Raw genomic sequence first — 14551 nt, 5'->3', positions numbered from 1 at the left:
TTAAGCCACAGGACACTCTGAAGACCGTGAAGCATGGTGGTGTAAGCATCATGATATGGGCATGTTTCTCTTACTATGGTGCTGGGCCTATTTACCGCACACCAAGGATCATGGACCAGTTTGTATATATCCAAATACTTGAAGAGGTCATGTTGCCTTACTCTGAAGAAGAAATCCCCTAGAAATGGGTGTTTCAACCAGAAATCGACCCTAAATACACTATTAAATGAGTAAAATCTTGGTTCTAGTCCGACAAAATTGAGGTTATGGAGTGGCCAATCCCCGGACCTTAATCCCATAGAACACTTGTGGGGTGACATCATAAATGCTGTTTCTGAGGCAAAACCAACAAATGCAAATACATTGTGGGATGTAGTCAAAGTATCTTGGGCTGGAATAACAGGCGACAGGAGCCAGATGTTGTTGACATTATGCAACTAAGATTTGAAGCAGTACTAAAAAAACCCCTATGATTATACAACTAAATATAAAGTTAGTGATTCACAGGAATGCTAAATCCTAAATAAAAAGAGGGCAGATTAAGTATGTAAAGACAAATGCAGACGTTGCTATTTTTTGGAACAGCCCAATGTTCATTTTTTTATATTGTCTGTTAAGTAGTTAAAAATGATCTACATTTCTCTGCATGTTTGGATTTAGAAAACAGTGTGCAATGTTCCCAATGCATGGAAATAAAAACTATTGTAAAGATTTGGGGCTTAACTCATGTTTTTGAACACACTGCTATTTTTTTTAACACAACTGTATAACTGGCAAAGTAAAGTGGCAAGTACGTGGTGACTGCAGTCAATATATCATGAAAAAGTGATACATGCTAGCACGGCTGCAATGTAATATGTCGCAAAATTGATCATGAAACGAGTAATGAGAGGCAGCAAGTATGTAGCAGCAGGAAAATAGTAAATCTAATGTAAATCTGTCATAGTAAAAAGTGACTGGAGCATAGCAGCAACTAAATGTATAAATAGTGACTGGTGCATAGCTGTCATACTAGGAATGTCGGCGTTCCTGTGTACCTGCTTCCCTCTTCTCTGTCGTCCGCATATAGGTGCAGTCCCCGGTTGTTGTTTCCGGGGAATGCTCACGTAATGGTTGCGTCTGCTCCCACCTAGTCTGCACATGTTGTGTGGGTATTTATATTTACTGCATATAAAAAATATATATACAATACTTTTTTGTAACTCAAAAAATAATATATTAAATAAGTAAAATTTATTTATATAGACCACATTAAGAAGGCACAGCGCCGAAACGCGCGTCGGGAAAATTATTTGATTCCACGTGGGCACAGGTAACACATGGCCATTGTGACTACTATGTAGGATTTTTATTGCCGTTAACATTATGTCCCTGTAGTGTTTTATAGTAGTGCACCGTTAATTCAAATGCCCAATATATTAGTGTCCAGATTATGTGCTGATGTTAATTTCGACTCAGTACACACTCACTTTTGATTTCTACATAGATCATTAGGATAACATTCAAAATCATATGTTGATGGTTGGTTTGAGATTATACACATGCTCACTTTGACTCTAGATTTAGTGATGGTTTAAATATTTATCTACTGCTTATGGGTTATAATTTATTACTATTAATTATTTATTCTTTTATGAACTGGTGTCTCATGTGAGCGTGTGTTATATTACAATTTGGTAAATTATTAAATTATTAATCCTTGAGAGTCTTGTACATTTTATTATATTATATATTTATATTAATCTGGACAATTTTGTATATATATTAATTATTCCTTATGTATTTACACACATAAATATAACTTTATTAAATGGCACAGTACATAATAATTTTTATTTGAGGAACATTATTATCATTGGTGCATGTTTTGTACGGAATTATTTCTATAAAAAAATTACTGTGTTCAACAGTGTTCAGTCAAAAAGTGTTTTTTTGCAATTAATATTGAAGTACATAATTTTTACAAAAATGTTTTAATAAATTCTAATAAATTATATTTTATCAACTACATTGGTTTTGAGTGCACTCTTTTTTCGCTATACATGTTGTGTGGGGTTTCCTACTCTCCAGCCTAGGGAGAGCACACTTCCTATCTTTTATAGGGAGATGTGCGCACCTTGCTAAGGTGTCCCCAGTAGTGATGTGTTGGTTGCGAATGATCTGACACAAAGATCCGGCTCCCTGCTGTGACAGACAGGATCTGGATCCCCAGTGAGAGACACGTGCGACTTCCGTTGGGTGACCATGTAGTCTATGTCCTGCTTCAGCGCCAGCCCCGCAGCTGCTCACGCTGCAATGTGTCAGCATCTGCCCGCACTGCTGTATCAGCAGCTGTAGGGATGACGAGCGCCGACATTAAGAGGTTAGCAAACTTCATTACCTGCTGTGACGATCTCCGCTGCACTCCTAACGTCAGCGCTCGTTACTGACTTTCATGCCCAACGCGTACTCACATAAAGTGTCGGGAGCGGCCCGAGACTCACCAGCGGTGATGTCACAGGGCGCTCGCTTGTGAATGCGGTGAACAATGGATGTCAGTGGCGAGCGCTGACGTCAGGAGTGCAGCGGACTTCATCGCCGAAGGTAAAGTACCTAGCTAACGTCATGAAGTAAGCGCTCGTCATCCCCTGCGGTCACCTGGTCTGCCCGAATGATGGTAGCTTAGGTCACTGCACAACTCTCCCAGGCAATGGGGAACATTATGTTCTTCATTGACTGGGACAGTGAGTATGGATCATTGTGGGACCCCCTTATTAGATTACGCCGGACCCGGATTTGTTTTTTTCTTTTCAATAAAGTAGTGAAAGAGAGAATGTGTTGGGGAGTGATTTTCAAATAAAAATTTGTCTATTTTTTTTTTATTACTGACTGGGTTAGTGATGTCGGGTATCTGATACATGCCGTGACATCACAAACCCCTGGCTTGATGCCAGGTGACAATACACAGCTGGTATCAACCCCATATATTACACCGTTTGCCACTGCACCAGGGCATTCGGGATGAGCTGGGTAAAGTCCCAAGACGGTCACATCTAATGGATGTGGCAACTGCTGGATGATATTTTTAGGCTGGGGGGGGCTCCCAATAATATGGGTCTCCCCAGCCTGATAATACCAGCCAGCAGCTGTGAGGATTTATGTTAGTTGGTATCAAAATTGGGGGGGACCGCACGTCGTCTTTTTTTTAATTATTTATTTATTTTACTGTACAATATACACCCGCCCACGCTGTGATTAGTTGGTCAGAGAGCTGTCACAGCGTGGGAGCGCCTCCGACTGTAACCAATCACAGGCAGGGGGAGGAGTAAATATGTATGAGCCTAATGAGCGGACAGCTTGGGAAGAACTGCTGTGGGAGCAGTTTGACACCCGTGCCGGTGATTGGTGAGTATGTAGCACTTGCTCCTACACCTTTGCGCCAGATTCTGTTCCCCATAGACTTTATATAGGGACCAGCATCTGGCCAGAAACCCTGGACTGTATGTAACTCTCCTTCCGTTTTTTTTCTTGCAATCCACCAAAAAAGACGGAAGTCACACGGATGACACACGGACTGGATGCGGTTGTCATACGGATGTTACACGAATGCATCCGTAGAAATACAGGACTGTTTTTTGCGGACCGCAAAGATGGAACAGTCGTGTGAATGTAGCCTTAGTGTCCAATGAAAGGTATTAAAGGGTGCAAGCTTACAATATGTAGGGGGGATGAACATTATATAGCTGCAGGATATCTTTCTATTATATCTATACTATTATTTTTTTTCTATGAGATTTGTACGTAAAACGGCTGAGATTCATCATGGGTGCGAGAGCAATAAATGGCCGTCCTTCTATTATACTTTTCCTCTGATTGTTCCACTCCTGTTTTGGCTACAAATACTGAGGTAAAAAACTCACCAAATACTCAGTGTGAACATGGCCCAAGACACAATTAAATAGGAACATGCAAACTATGAAAATCCCGTGCACACACGAAATACAGCAATTTATCACCATCAGCGCTGAGCAAAAAGATTTATAGGACCAGCGGCCGCGACACTAAACTGTGGGAGCAAGAGCCGAACGCTGCATCTCCGTCCATTTAATGCAATACATTGTAATGTGATGGGAAGAGGCGCAGAGGATGCGGCAAATAAGAGGACCGGTATGAGCGCTGCCAGGAAACCTGCACATCTTTTTTGCCTCAGTTGTAATTACTGTACATATACACATGGCAGAGCTGGGGGAGGGGACACTATCTCCGGGAATGGAGGGGTTACTGCGCCCAGTAATGGGGAATCTCCACATACCTCCACCTGCAGAGCCGCACACTAGATATATGGGAGATGCTAGACTGTATGGGCTCCTACCAGGTTAGTGGGCGTGACCAGGTTGGTTGGTGGGCGTGGTGATGTTATTCTAGCTTCTACCCTGGATTATACGGCTTTTCTGTGCTTACAGGACCTGTGATGTTGTCACATGGAGGGGAGGAGTCATGGGTCACATGATCAGCTCCTCAGTATATGCAGGACTCTGCTGTGCTGGGTGTCATGGGGCTGGATGAGGGGAAGGTTATGTGTGGGGTCAGGAGGGGTTTACAGTGTGGATGTAGCAGAGCCGTGTGTGTACGAGGTGTACGGAGCGGAGCCGTGCGTGTACAAGGTCAGGGCCGGCGTCAGCACCCGGCAAACCCGGGCAAATGCCGGGGCCCTGGAGAGCCGGGGGGGCCCACTCGGCCTCGTCAGTTCTCCTGTCCCTTGGCCGGGGCCCACTCGCCTTTACAGTTCTGCGGTCCCCGGCCGAGTTCCGGGGACCGCAGTCCTCGGCAGCAATCTGCGGCGCCGTCACTTTAAGGCGCGCAGACATCCTCGTTTGAATTTCACCTGTGGGCGGAGCTACCGCCTTCTCAGTCCCACAGATGAAGGAGGCGAGCTTCTGTCCGGCGCTGTGTGGGCCCCCTCTCCACCGTGACCTAATCGGGTAAGTGCCCTCCCCGCCTCCCCATTATAGGCCCCGGTGAGCTGCTTCTACCCCCTGGATGTATGCCCTGGCCCCTGCCAATGCCCCCCGCCGATTCCGCGGGTGCTGGCCCCGCCGAGCCGCGGGTGTGGGCCCTGCCGAGCCGCGGGTGCTGCCAGTGCCGCAGGTGCTGTCCCCGCCAAGCCGCGGGTGTGGGCCCCACAGAGCAGCAGAGTTGTGTGTATTTGTCTGTATGTAGCAGAGTTGTATGTGTTTGTCTGTATGTAGCAGAGTTGTATGTGTTTGTATGTAGCAGAGTTGTATGTGTTTGTCTGTATGTAGCAGAGTTGTGTGTGTTTGTCTGTATGTAGCAGAGTTGTATGTGTTTGTCTGTATGTAGCAGAGTTGTATGTGTTTGTCTGTATGTAGCAGAGTTGTATGTGTTTGTCTGTATGTAGCAGAGTTGTATGTGTTTGTCTGTATGTAGCAGAGTTGTATGTGTTTGTCTGTATGTAGCAGAGTTGTGTTTGTCTGAATGTAGCAGAGTTGTGTGCATTTGTCTGAATGTAGCAGAGTTGTATGTGTTTGTATGTAGCAGAGTTGTATGTGTTTGTCTGTATGTAGCAGAGTTGTATGTGTTTGTCTGTATGTAGCAGAGTTGTGTTTGTCTGAATGTAGCAGAGTTGTGTGCATTTGTCTGAATGTAGCAGAGTTGTATGTGTTTGTCTGTATGTAGCAGAGTTGTATGTGTTTGTCTGTATGTAGCAGAGTTGTGTTTGTCTGAATGTAGCAGAGTTGTGTGCATTTGTCTGAATGTAGCAGAGTTGTATGTGTTTGTCTGTATGTAGCAGAGTTTGTGTGTGTGTTTGTCTGTATGTAGCAGAGCTGTATGTGTTTGTATGTAGCAGAGTTGTATGTGTTTGTCTGTATGTAGCAGAGTTGTGTGTGTGTGTGTCTGTCTGTATGCAGCAGACTTGTGTGTGTGTGTCTGTAAGTGTATATGACTGTATATATTTGTCTGTTTATATGTATTTTTGTGAGTTTGTCTTTAAATATGTATATGTTCGTATCGGTGTCTGTGTGTGGATGGGGCCCACTGGGACTCTTCCGCCCGGGGCCCACAAAAACCTGGAGCCGGCCCTGTACAAGGTGTACGGAGCAAAGCCGCGTGTGTACGAGGTGTACGGAGCAGAGCCGTGTGTGTACGAGGTGTACGGAGTGGAGCCGTGCGTGTACAAGGTGTATGGAGCAAAGCCGTGTGTGTATAACGTGTACAGATCTGAGTCTTATGTGTGTACGACATGAACGGAGCGGAGCTGCGTTTGTATACTGTCTACGAAGCGGAGCCGCGCCACATGTGTACGGAGCCGAGCCGCGTGTGTACGACGTGTACGGAGCAGAGCCGTGTGTGTACGACGTGTACGGAACAGAGCCGTGTGTGTACGACGTGTACGGAGCCGAGCCGCGTGTGTACGACGTGTACGGAGCCAAGCCGCGTGTGTACGACGTATACGGAGCCGAGCCGTGTATGAAGCAGATCCATATAGGTAGCACTTGTGTTAAAGAAAAACCTTGCCCCGTAAGTGTTCTGTTTCTCACAGAGAGAGGCCATAGAGATCGACCGCTCTCTGTGAGCTCCAGAGAATGAATGAGCTGCGCAATGAGCGGTGACGTCACTCAGGTCATTTGTGGTCACAGCTGAAGGTTCCCACGGTCCTTCACCTGTGATCGCAGGTAACCTGACCTCAGGTGGAGGTCACTGAGTTCACAGACCTGCATCTCCTAGCAGAAAATTGCAGTTTTTTTGACCAAGAGATGCAGATTTGGTGCTGAAATTTTTACACCATATTCCTGAACTCAATCTACACCTCCTGGCAAAAAAAAAACGGGGTTTTTTGATGCATTTTTTTGCAGCTATTTTTGACAGGAGGTGCACATTTGGTGCTGAAATCGTCTGTACTAGATTTCAGCACCTAATTTCCACCTCCTGGCAAAAAAAATAAAAAATAATTCATTTTTGGGCCAAGGGATGCAAATTTGATGCTGAAATTTTTACACCTTATTCTTGCATCTAATCTACACCTCCTGGCAAAAAAAACGTGTTTTTGTAATGCATTTTTTTGCTGCCATCTTTTTTTCCGCTGTTTTTGCCAGGAGGTGCACATTTGGTGCTGAAATAATCTGCACCATATTTCAGCACCAAATTTGCAATTTTTTTTTTTTACCAGGAGGTGTAGATTGGCTGCCGGAATCTGGTGTAAAAATGTAATAATCACCAAATTTACATCCCTTGGCAAAAGAAGAGGAATCGCGTGCGGCTATTCTTTTGTTAAATAATTTAAAAAAACAACAAACATGTGCCCCTCCCCACCCCCTAATTTTGATATTCAGCTGGTCACTCGCTTTTCTTTACTTAGATTTTGTATTATGGCATGAAAAAAGCAGCTAACAGTCCATTCAGTAGGACGATCAGCTGTGTATCCACCAGACTTCTGCACAACACAACTGATGGGCCCAACCCCATTTATAAGGCAAGAAATACCACTTATTAAACCTGACAGGGCACACCTGTGTAGTGAAAACCATTTCGGTGACTACCTCTTGAAGCTCATCAAGAGAATGCCAAGAGTGTGCAAAGCAGTGATCAAAGCAAAAGGAGGCTACTTTGAAGGACCTAGAATATAAGACATATTTTCAGTTGTTTCACACTTTTTTGTTAAAGGGGTTGTCCGACATAACAAAAATTTTTCAGTTTAAGCTAATCTGTGCTGTATTGTCATATAAAACACCCCTACATTGTTATTTTTTGTTTTCTAACTTTTGTTCCTCTTGAATTATACCTTTATTCTCTGCAGCACTCTGTTTACATTCAGCACAAGCAAACTGACCACTTCCTGTGCCAAACCTCCCAGTCAGAGCTGGCACCGCCCGGCCTCACTGTCCAGCCCCACCCCAGTGTCCAGCCTCGCCCCCTGCCCGCCCCCTGCACACACATTCCCTGTCAGTATATTCTGCCCCAGCACTGACCTGTTATCACTACAGCATTGCAAATAACAGCCACACATCGGGCTCTGCACCGCATACACACATCGGGCCCTGCACCCCACACACACATCAGGCTCTGCACCGCATACACACATCAGGCTCTGCACCGCATACACACATCAGGCTCTGCACCCCACACACACATCGGGCTCTGCACCGCATACACACATCGGGCTCTGCACCGCATACACACATCAGGCTCTGCACCGCATACACACATCGGGCTCTGCACCGCATACACACATCGCGCTCTGCACCGCATACACACATCGGGCTCTGCACCGCATACACACATCGGGCTCTGCACCGCATACACACATCAGGCTCTGCACCGCATACACACATCAGGCTCTGCACCGCATACACACATCAGTCTCTGCAGCGCATACACACATCAGGCTCTGCACGCACACACGGCGCTTTGTACCGACCCCCCCTACCACCATAGTGAACACATGTAGGGAGTACATACTCACCCGTCCTCGGTCCCCGCCGCTCCTGCACGTTTGCACGCTGTCTGTGCTCTGGACATATCAGCACAGTAGTGACGTCACCGCTGTGCTGAAGAGAGCACAGACAGCCGGGCAGTGATGAGAAGCGCAACGCTCCTTCTCATCAGCGCTGTCAAATATACCGGCATCTGTGATGCCGGTATATTTGAATGTGTGATCCTAAGCAGGGGGCCTGGTGCTGGCGCTGACACCACGGCAGCCGCCCCCAGGTCACGGACCCCACAGAAGTGCAGGGGGAGGTTGTGGGCAGAGTACGGGTTGCGGGGAAATGTGTGGGAGGGTGCAGGGAAGGGGGCGGGGACTCCACGCACTGTACAGCCCAGCAGGGAGGCGACATGCTGTTTCCAGATTTGCAATCCGAAATATTAAATATGGCTCTAATAGCACCACAACTTCATTCACCAATGTTATGCAACATATCTTTTGTATTAGAAGTTAATTATGTGTTTGAATTTCACATTACCTTCTGTGGGCGACAAAACTTTTGTCTTGCCAAAATTTGACCTGGTTCATTAAATGATCAATATTTCAGCTTTGTAGCAACTTTATTTTCATAACCTAAACCAAATTTGCGAGGGTTTCAGCTTTCAAAAGAGTAATTTATGAAACCAATGGATGAATTTAAAGTCAGGTTATAAGCTTTTATTTACAAAACATGGATAAGCGACAGAACATCTGTCAGGGACTGTACTGTATACAGTATACCACTGTACAGTACAGTATATACTATATAGCATGTATCAATTTTCATTTGTGGATACAGTACTGTACTTTCTGCTAACCAGTACAGCACATTCCTTGTACTATAATATAATTGCCTGTGCAGTATTCCTACCCCACATTTAGCTTAGTTCTGCCCTTATTTTGGGAAGAATAGATTTGAGGGTGTGTTTTTTTTTGTGTACTGTACAAGAATAAAGTGTCATATTTATACATCATTTTTTCCTCTATAGTGCACTTCCCACACACCAACAATTCTATTGTAAGCGATCGTGCAGTTTCATTTGTTTTACATATTTTTTTACTGTACAGTATTTTGTATTAGTGTACTGTAATAATTTTATATGGATACAGTACATTATTTTGTATTACTGTAATAAGTTTGTATAAATACAGTAAATATTTTTGAGTTGTGGAACGAATTTGTCTGCGTTTCAATTATTTTCTATGAGAAAATTCACTTAGATATGGTTTAACACTAGAATTCCCAGAGAGGGGTCATTTAACATTTCTACCATTGGAACCCTATGGAGCTCGAAATTTCTGGGACTTCTAGTGTTAAGAGCGCAGTCCCAGAACGAGTTATGCTCGTAATCCAAGGTTCCACTGTATTAGATATTCTCTTTCGACTTAGATACTTTTTGTGTGGCTCTCTACTCTATAGATTTCTTAGGTTTGCATCCATCTTATTTAATTTTTACTAGTTTCATTTTCTCATGAACAGTATATTGTGGGTTTTAATATTGATGATTGTTGCAATATATTAATATGTAAAAAATGAAAACACAAAAAAAACCTTTAATTTTGTTTCACTTTTTTGTATAAAAAAAACTTTATTGGTTGTAGAACAATTGTCCATTCTCTGTACCACCCATGTGATTTACCCTCACTCCCCACTTTTTTGTTAGCACCTTTTATTTTAATTTATTATGTATTAACTTCTTCACGATACTGACGTACTGGGTACGTCATGGATCGTGTTAGGTTAATCCCTGCTGGCTGTCACGGCCAGTCGGCAGAGATCCCCATACATATCGGCTGATTTGAACAGCTGACATGTGCGGCTATCAGGCACGAATGGGTCTGGGACCCACTCGCGCCTCTTAACCCTTGTATCTCGCTGTCAAAATGTGAGTGAGATTAAACAGCGCACCGAAGTAAGAATTCACTTAGCCGGCGGCATCGGATGTCATATGATGTGATCACGATGGATCCAATGGTTGCCATGGTAGTACAGGGTCATGTGATGATTCCTGTAGCTATCATGAGTCAGTTCCTCTTACAGCCAGCAGAGGGCTGTGTATGAGAGGAGAGCAGCTTTTTTCTGCAGAAAGCAATAAGCAATCAGACTGCTGATCCTTATAGTCCCCTAGGGGACCTAGTAAAATAAGAAAAAAAGTTTTAAAAAGTTAAAAAAAAATAAAAAACCTAAAAGTTCAAATCATCCCCCATTTGCCCCATTGAATATTAAAGGGTTAAAAAAAATACACACATTTGGTATCGCCGCATTTAGAAATGCCCTATCAAGATCAATTAATCTGATCGGTAAACGGCGTAGGAGCAAAAAAAAAATCCAAACGCCAAAATTAAGTTTATTGGTTGCCACATATTTTGTGCAAGATGCGATAAGAGGCAATCAAAAAGTAGCATTGGCACAAAAATGGTACCGTTAAAAACGTCAGTTCGAGACGCAATAAATCAGCCATCACTGAGCCATAGATCCCAAAAAAATGAAAACGCTATGAATCGATCGTGGAAAATGGAGCAAAAAGTGCGCCTTTTTTGGACAAACTTGTGATTTTTTTTAACCCTTTAGATACCAGTAAACCTGTACATGTTTGGTGTCTTCGAACTCGTACCAACCTGAGGCATCACACTGACACATCATTTTTACTATATATTGAAACAATGAATAAAATATCCCAAAAACCATTGGGCAGTCCAACTGTTTTTGCAATTTTTTTCACACTTGGAATTTGTTTGCCGTTTTCCAGTACATTATATGGTAACACTAATGATTTCCTTCAAAAGTACAACTTGTCCCGCAAAAAATAAGCCCTTGTATGGCAAAATTGATGGAAAAATAAAGTGACGACTCTCGGAAGATGTGGAGGAAAAGAAAAAAACATAAAAAACTAACAGAAAATCGCCTGGGGGTGAAGGGGGTTAAACTTTATGTGTACCGGTGTTCTTGTACATGTAGTTGTCCTAAACAACTCAGTACACTTTGAAACACAAAACACAATAAACCACCCTGAATATATCTTGTGGACTGTTATTGGAACACTCAGCAGTGCAACCGATAATCCTTTTTCTCCTTTGTTACTACTTTTACTTATCAATGAACACAAATTTGTAGCAGAAGGAGAATGGCTACTTCTCTTTGTGAACTTTTAGATGTATAGCAAGATTTGATTTCTGAATAAAACGTATCCCACATTTAGAGCATGAAAACGGCTTCTCCCCTGTATGAATTTTCTTGTGTTTACTAAGATGTGTTTTTTGGTTGAAAGATTTCTCACATTCTGAACATGAAAATGGCTTCTCCCCTGTGTGAATTCTCTCATGTTTAACAAGATCTGATTTCTGTTTAAAACTTTTCCCACATTCGGAACATGAGAATGGCTTCTCTCCTGTGTGAACTCTCTGATGTAAAACAAGCTCTGATTTCCCTATAAAACATTTCCCACATTCAGAACATTTCTTATTACTAGCAGGACTTTTCTTTGGAACAAATATCCTATTTTCAGAAAATGAATATGAAGTCTCTCCCGTTTGAATCTTTTGATGTTCATCATTCTTATTTTCATTTTGAATTTGCTGTACAGTCTGTAATGAATCAGGAATCAGGAGCAGTTGGATAGGGTAACATACATTATATACGCTGTGAGAGACTGAAGATATGGATGGGATAATAACATGCTGTTCATGTGTATTTTGTGTGATTCCACAACCATCCGCTGTAAGATCTGTAGATATCACCTGGGTTTTTGAGCTTCTGACACGGTCATCTACCAAAAATAAAATTTTGGTTATATAATTTAAATGTATTGGTATTTTATAACCTTTATGCACAAAATAAATGTCATACAAATTGCAAGGCATGTGGCAAAATTCAATAATTAGAGATTAAATCTTGCAAAATATTTTAGGTTGGCTGCTACTGACCACCCTTTACACGGGATTGAGAAGTTTAACCCTTCGAGACAAAACCATTAAGAACTCTATGTTGAATACTATCAGCCAGATTCTTTTTTTTTTCCTGACATCATCTGTCAGAGAAAACCATCATTCATATTAGAGCCATGTGATGTCCTGGGAAAATATTGGGTTTGAATGACATTAATATGTACAACAACCTTACGATTTTGGTGGTAAAACAGATTACAATTTCACAGTTAAGCTAAGTTAACACGACCATATAAAAAAGTCATCCAATTTTCAACCATGTCTGGGCAATAAAAAAGACTGGCACATGACTTATTCCTTCCAAAGACCTTACAACGGATGAGTAAACATTCGTTACAGGTGGAGGAAATGCAATTCCGTCATGGAGTGCCTGTCGTTCACCATGCTAAATCGTGCGGTGACGGAGTAAAGATGGCTGCTGTCTCTGACAGTAGACCATCTGTAAACATCGTCAGGTTGGGCTTTAATGCTTCCCCACATCGGCAATTGCTGTGATTGGCAGGTCAATTCTGACTAGTCAATCACAGAGTTTTAGTAATAAAAGTGTTGATATGCTGTCTGAGACAGCACAAATCATAAGTAAGAGGATGAAGGGATTGTGGCAATGCTTCTGTTTATTAACATGAACCTATCTATTTACATGAACCCTTTTGGTCCCTATTAATCAGTGAATAGCTCCTGACCGATGGCAACCAAAAGGGTTCATGTAAAATAACTATCACCTCTCTGCATACCATTTTCACTTAGGATTGGTGTGTAGAGTGGTTGTATAGCTTCTGTGTGTAGCTGATAGACATAATTGGCCAGTGGCTGTGATCTTCCTCCATCAATAGCTTCATATTGACTAATCTGTCCCTGCGCTGAGCTGTTTGCGATCACAGCAGCAACAGTCAAGATCCCAATCCCTATTAAAGCTTCCCCCTTATCTTCTCCCTCACAGCTGCAATTTTGGGGCACTTTTTTGTTGCACCTTTTTCCTTTGTGCGCCCCCTTTGATCGGTATTGCTGAGCAGAGTCTGAGTCCCTCACTCCCCGACTGAACATTCGATTGAACATTTTTTTGCGACACATGAACAGGACATCTAGCTACAGTGCACTGATCAATATTGCTTATAAGTCAGGGGGTTTTTTTTATAAGTAGAGTAGCGGATGTCGCAGTGTTAGTGACTTCTGATTTTTTAGTAGAAAAAAATAATAATAGTACTTACCTAGTAGCTTTATAGGTGAGTGCATTAGGTGAGTGGATGCCGCAATGTTAGGGACATCTGTTTTTGTAAAAAAATAAAACAATAGTAGTTAGTACCTAGAATGTTTATATGTAGGTCATTAACCTCTTTACGACACATGACATACTGGGTACGTCATGACTCATGTTGGGCTAATCACCGCTGGCTGCTGCAGTGAGGCGGCGGTGAGTCCCGCACATGTCAGCTGATTTGAACAGCTGACACGTGTAGCTTTCAGGTGCGGGTGGATCCTTACCTGAAAGTCTATGGGGGTGAGAGATACATTGCGGAGTGCTTTGCAATTCTCGCGTCAGCCGTAACGGAGGAGATGGGGAGATAAATCCCTTCCCTCCGCAGCGCCAGCCCTCCCCTCCGCAGCTGTGGTCAGATCGCAGGATCGGACCACAGTCACGTGGCATGACACTTGGCTCCCGCTGTTCTGCGAGCGTGAGCCGAATGTCATGCGACCACTCGCACTAATCTCCGTGTGGCCTCAGCCTCAGCGTGTAACTTCCTTACACTGCAGAGTAAAGGGTTAACAATTAGAGATGAGTGAACCTTTGGAAGTTTGGATCAGAGGGTAAAGCCGAACTTTAGATAAAGTTTGGTTTGTGACCCAGACTTGACCCGAACCACAATGGAAGTCAGTAATTGAGCAGTTCGTGTCTCAACCACATGCAGCCAGCCATAAGCTTAAGACTTCCAGGGGAGGGTGGGCAGGCTTTTTCAATATATATTTTTTTTTATTTATTTATTTTTGTGAACACACTACATCTGATCATGCTGTTGTTACCCCCAATGTGAGCCGTTCAAACACTGCAAGCGGCTCGTACAGGGCTGAGCATCATTCATACCCAAGAATAGCCTTTCCCTGCCAATCTCCATTATGCTGGTGAAATTGTGGAAATACCAGCAGATT

At 43.1% G+C, this 14551-nt stretch overlaps 1 protein-coding gene across 1 annotated transcript in view; it reads right to left on the bottom strand.

Annotated features, from left to right (window-relative positions):
• LOC142312896 (uncharacterized) overlaps window positions 1–14551 on the bottom strand; it is a gene marked incomplete at its 5' end in the record, with an annotated part of 87029 nt that overhangs the window by 65323 nt on the left and 7155 nt on the right. Inside the window, 2 exon segments of the mRNA XM_075351882.1 lie at window positions 11595–12228; window positions 13615–13671. Of these exon segments, the coding sequence (XP_075207997.1) occupies window positions 11595–12228; window positions 13615–13671 (691 nt within the window).

This window comes from Anomaloglossus baeobatrachus, chromosome 5, assembly GCF_048569485.1.
Source record: "Anomaloglossus baeobatrachus isolate aAnoBae1 chromosome 5, aAnoBae1.hap1, whole genome shotgun sequence".
NCBI classification, from domain to species: Eukaryota; Metazoa; Chordata; class Amphibia; order Anura; family Aromobatidae; genus Anomaloglossus; species Anomaloglossus baeobatrachus.
This window is presented reverse-complemented; position numbering and strand designations above follow the sequence as displayed.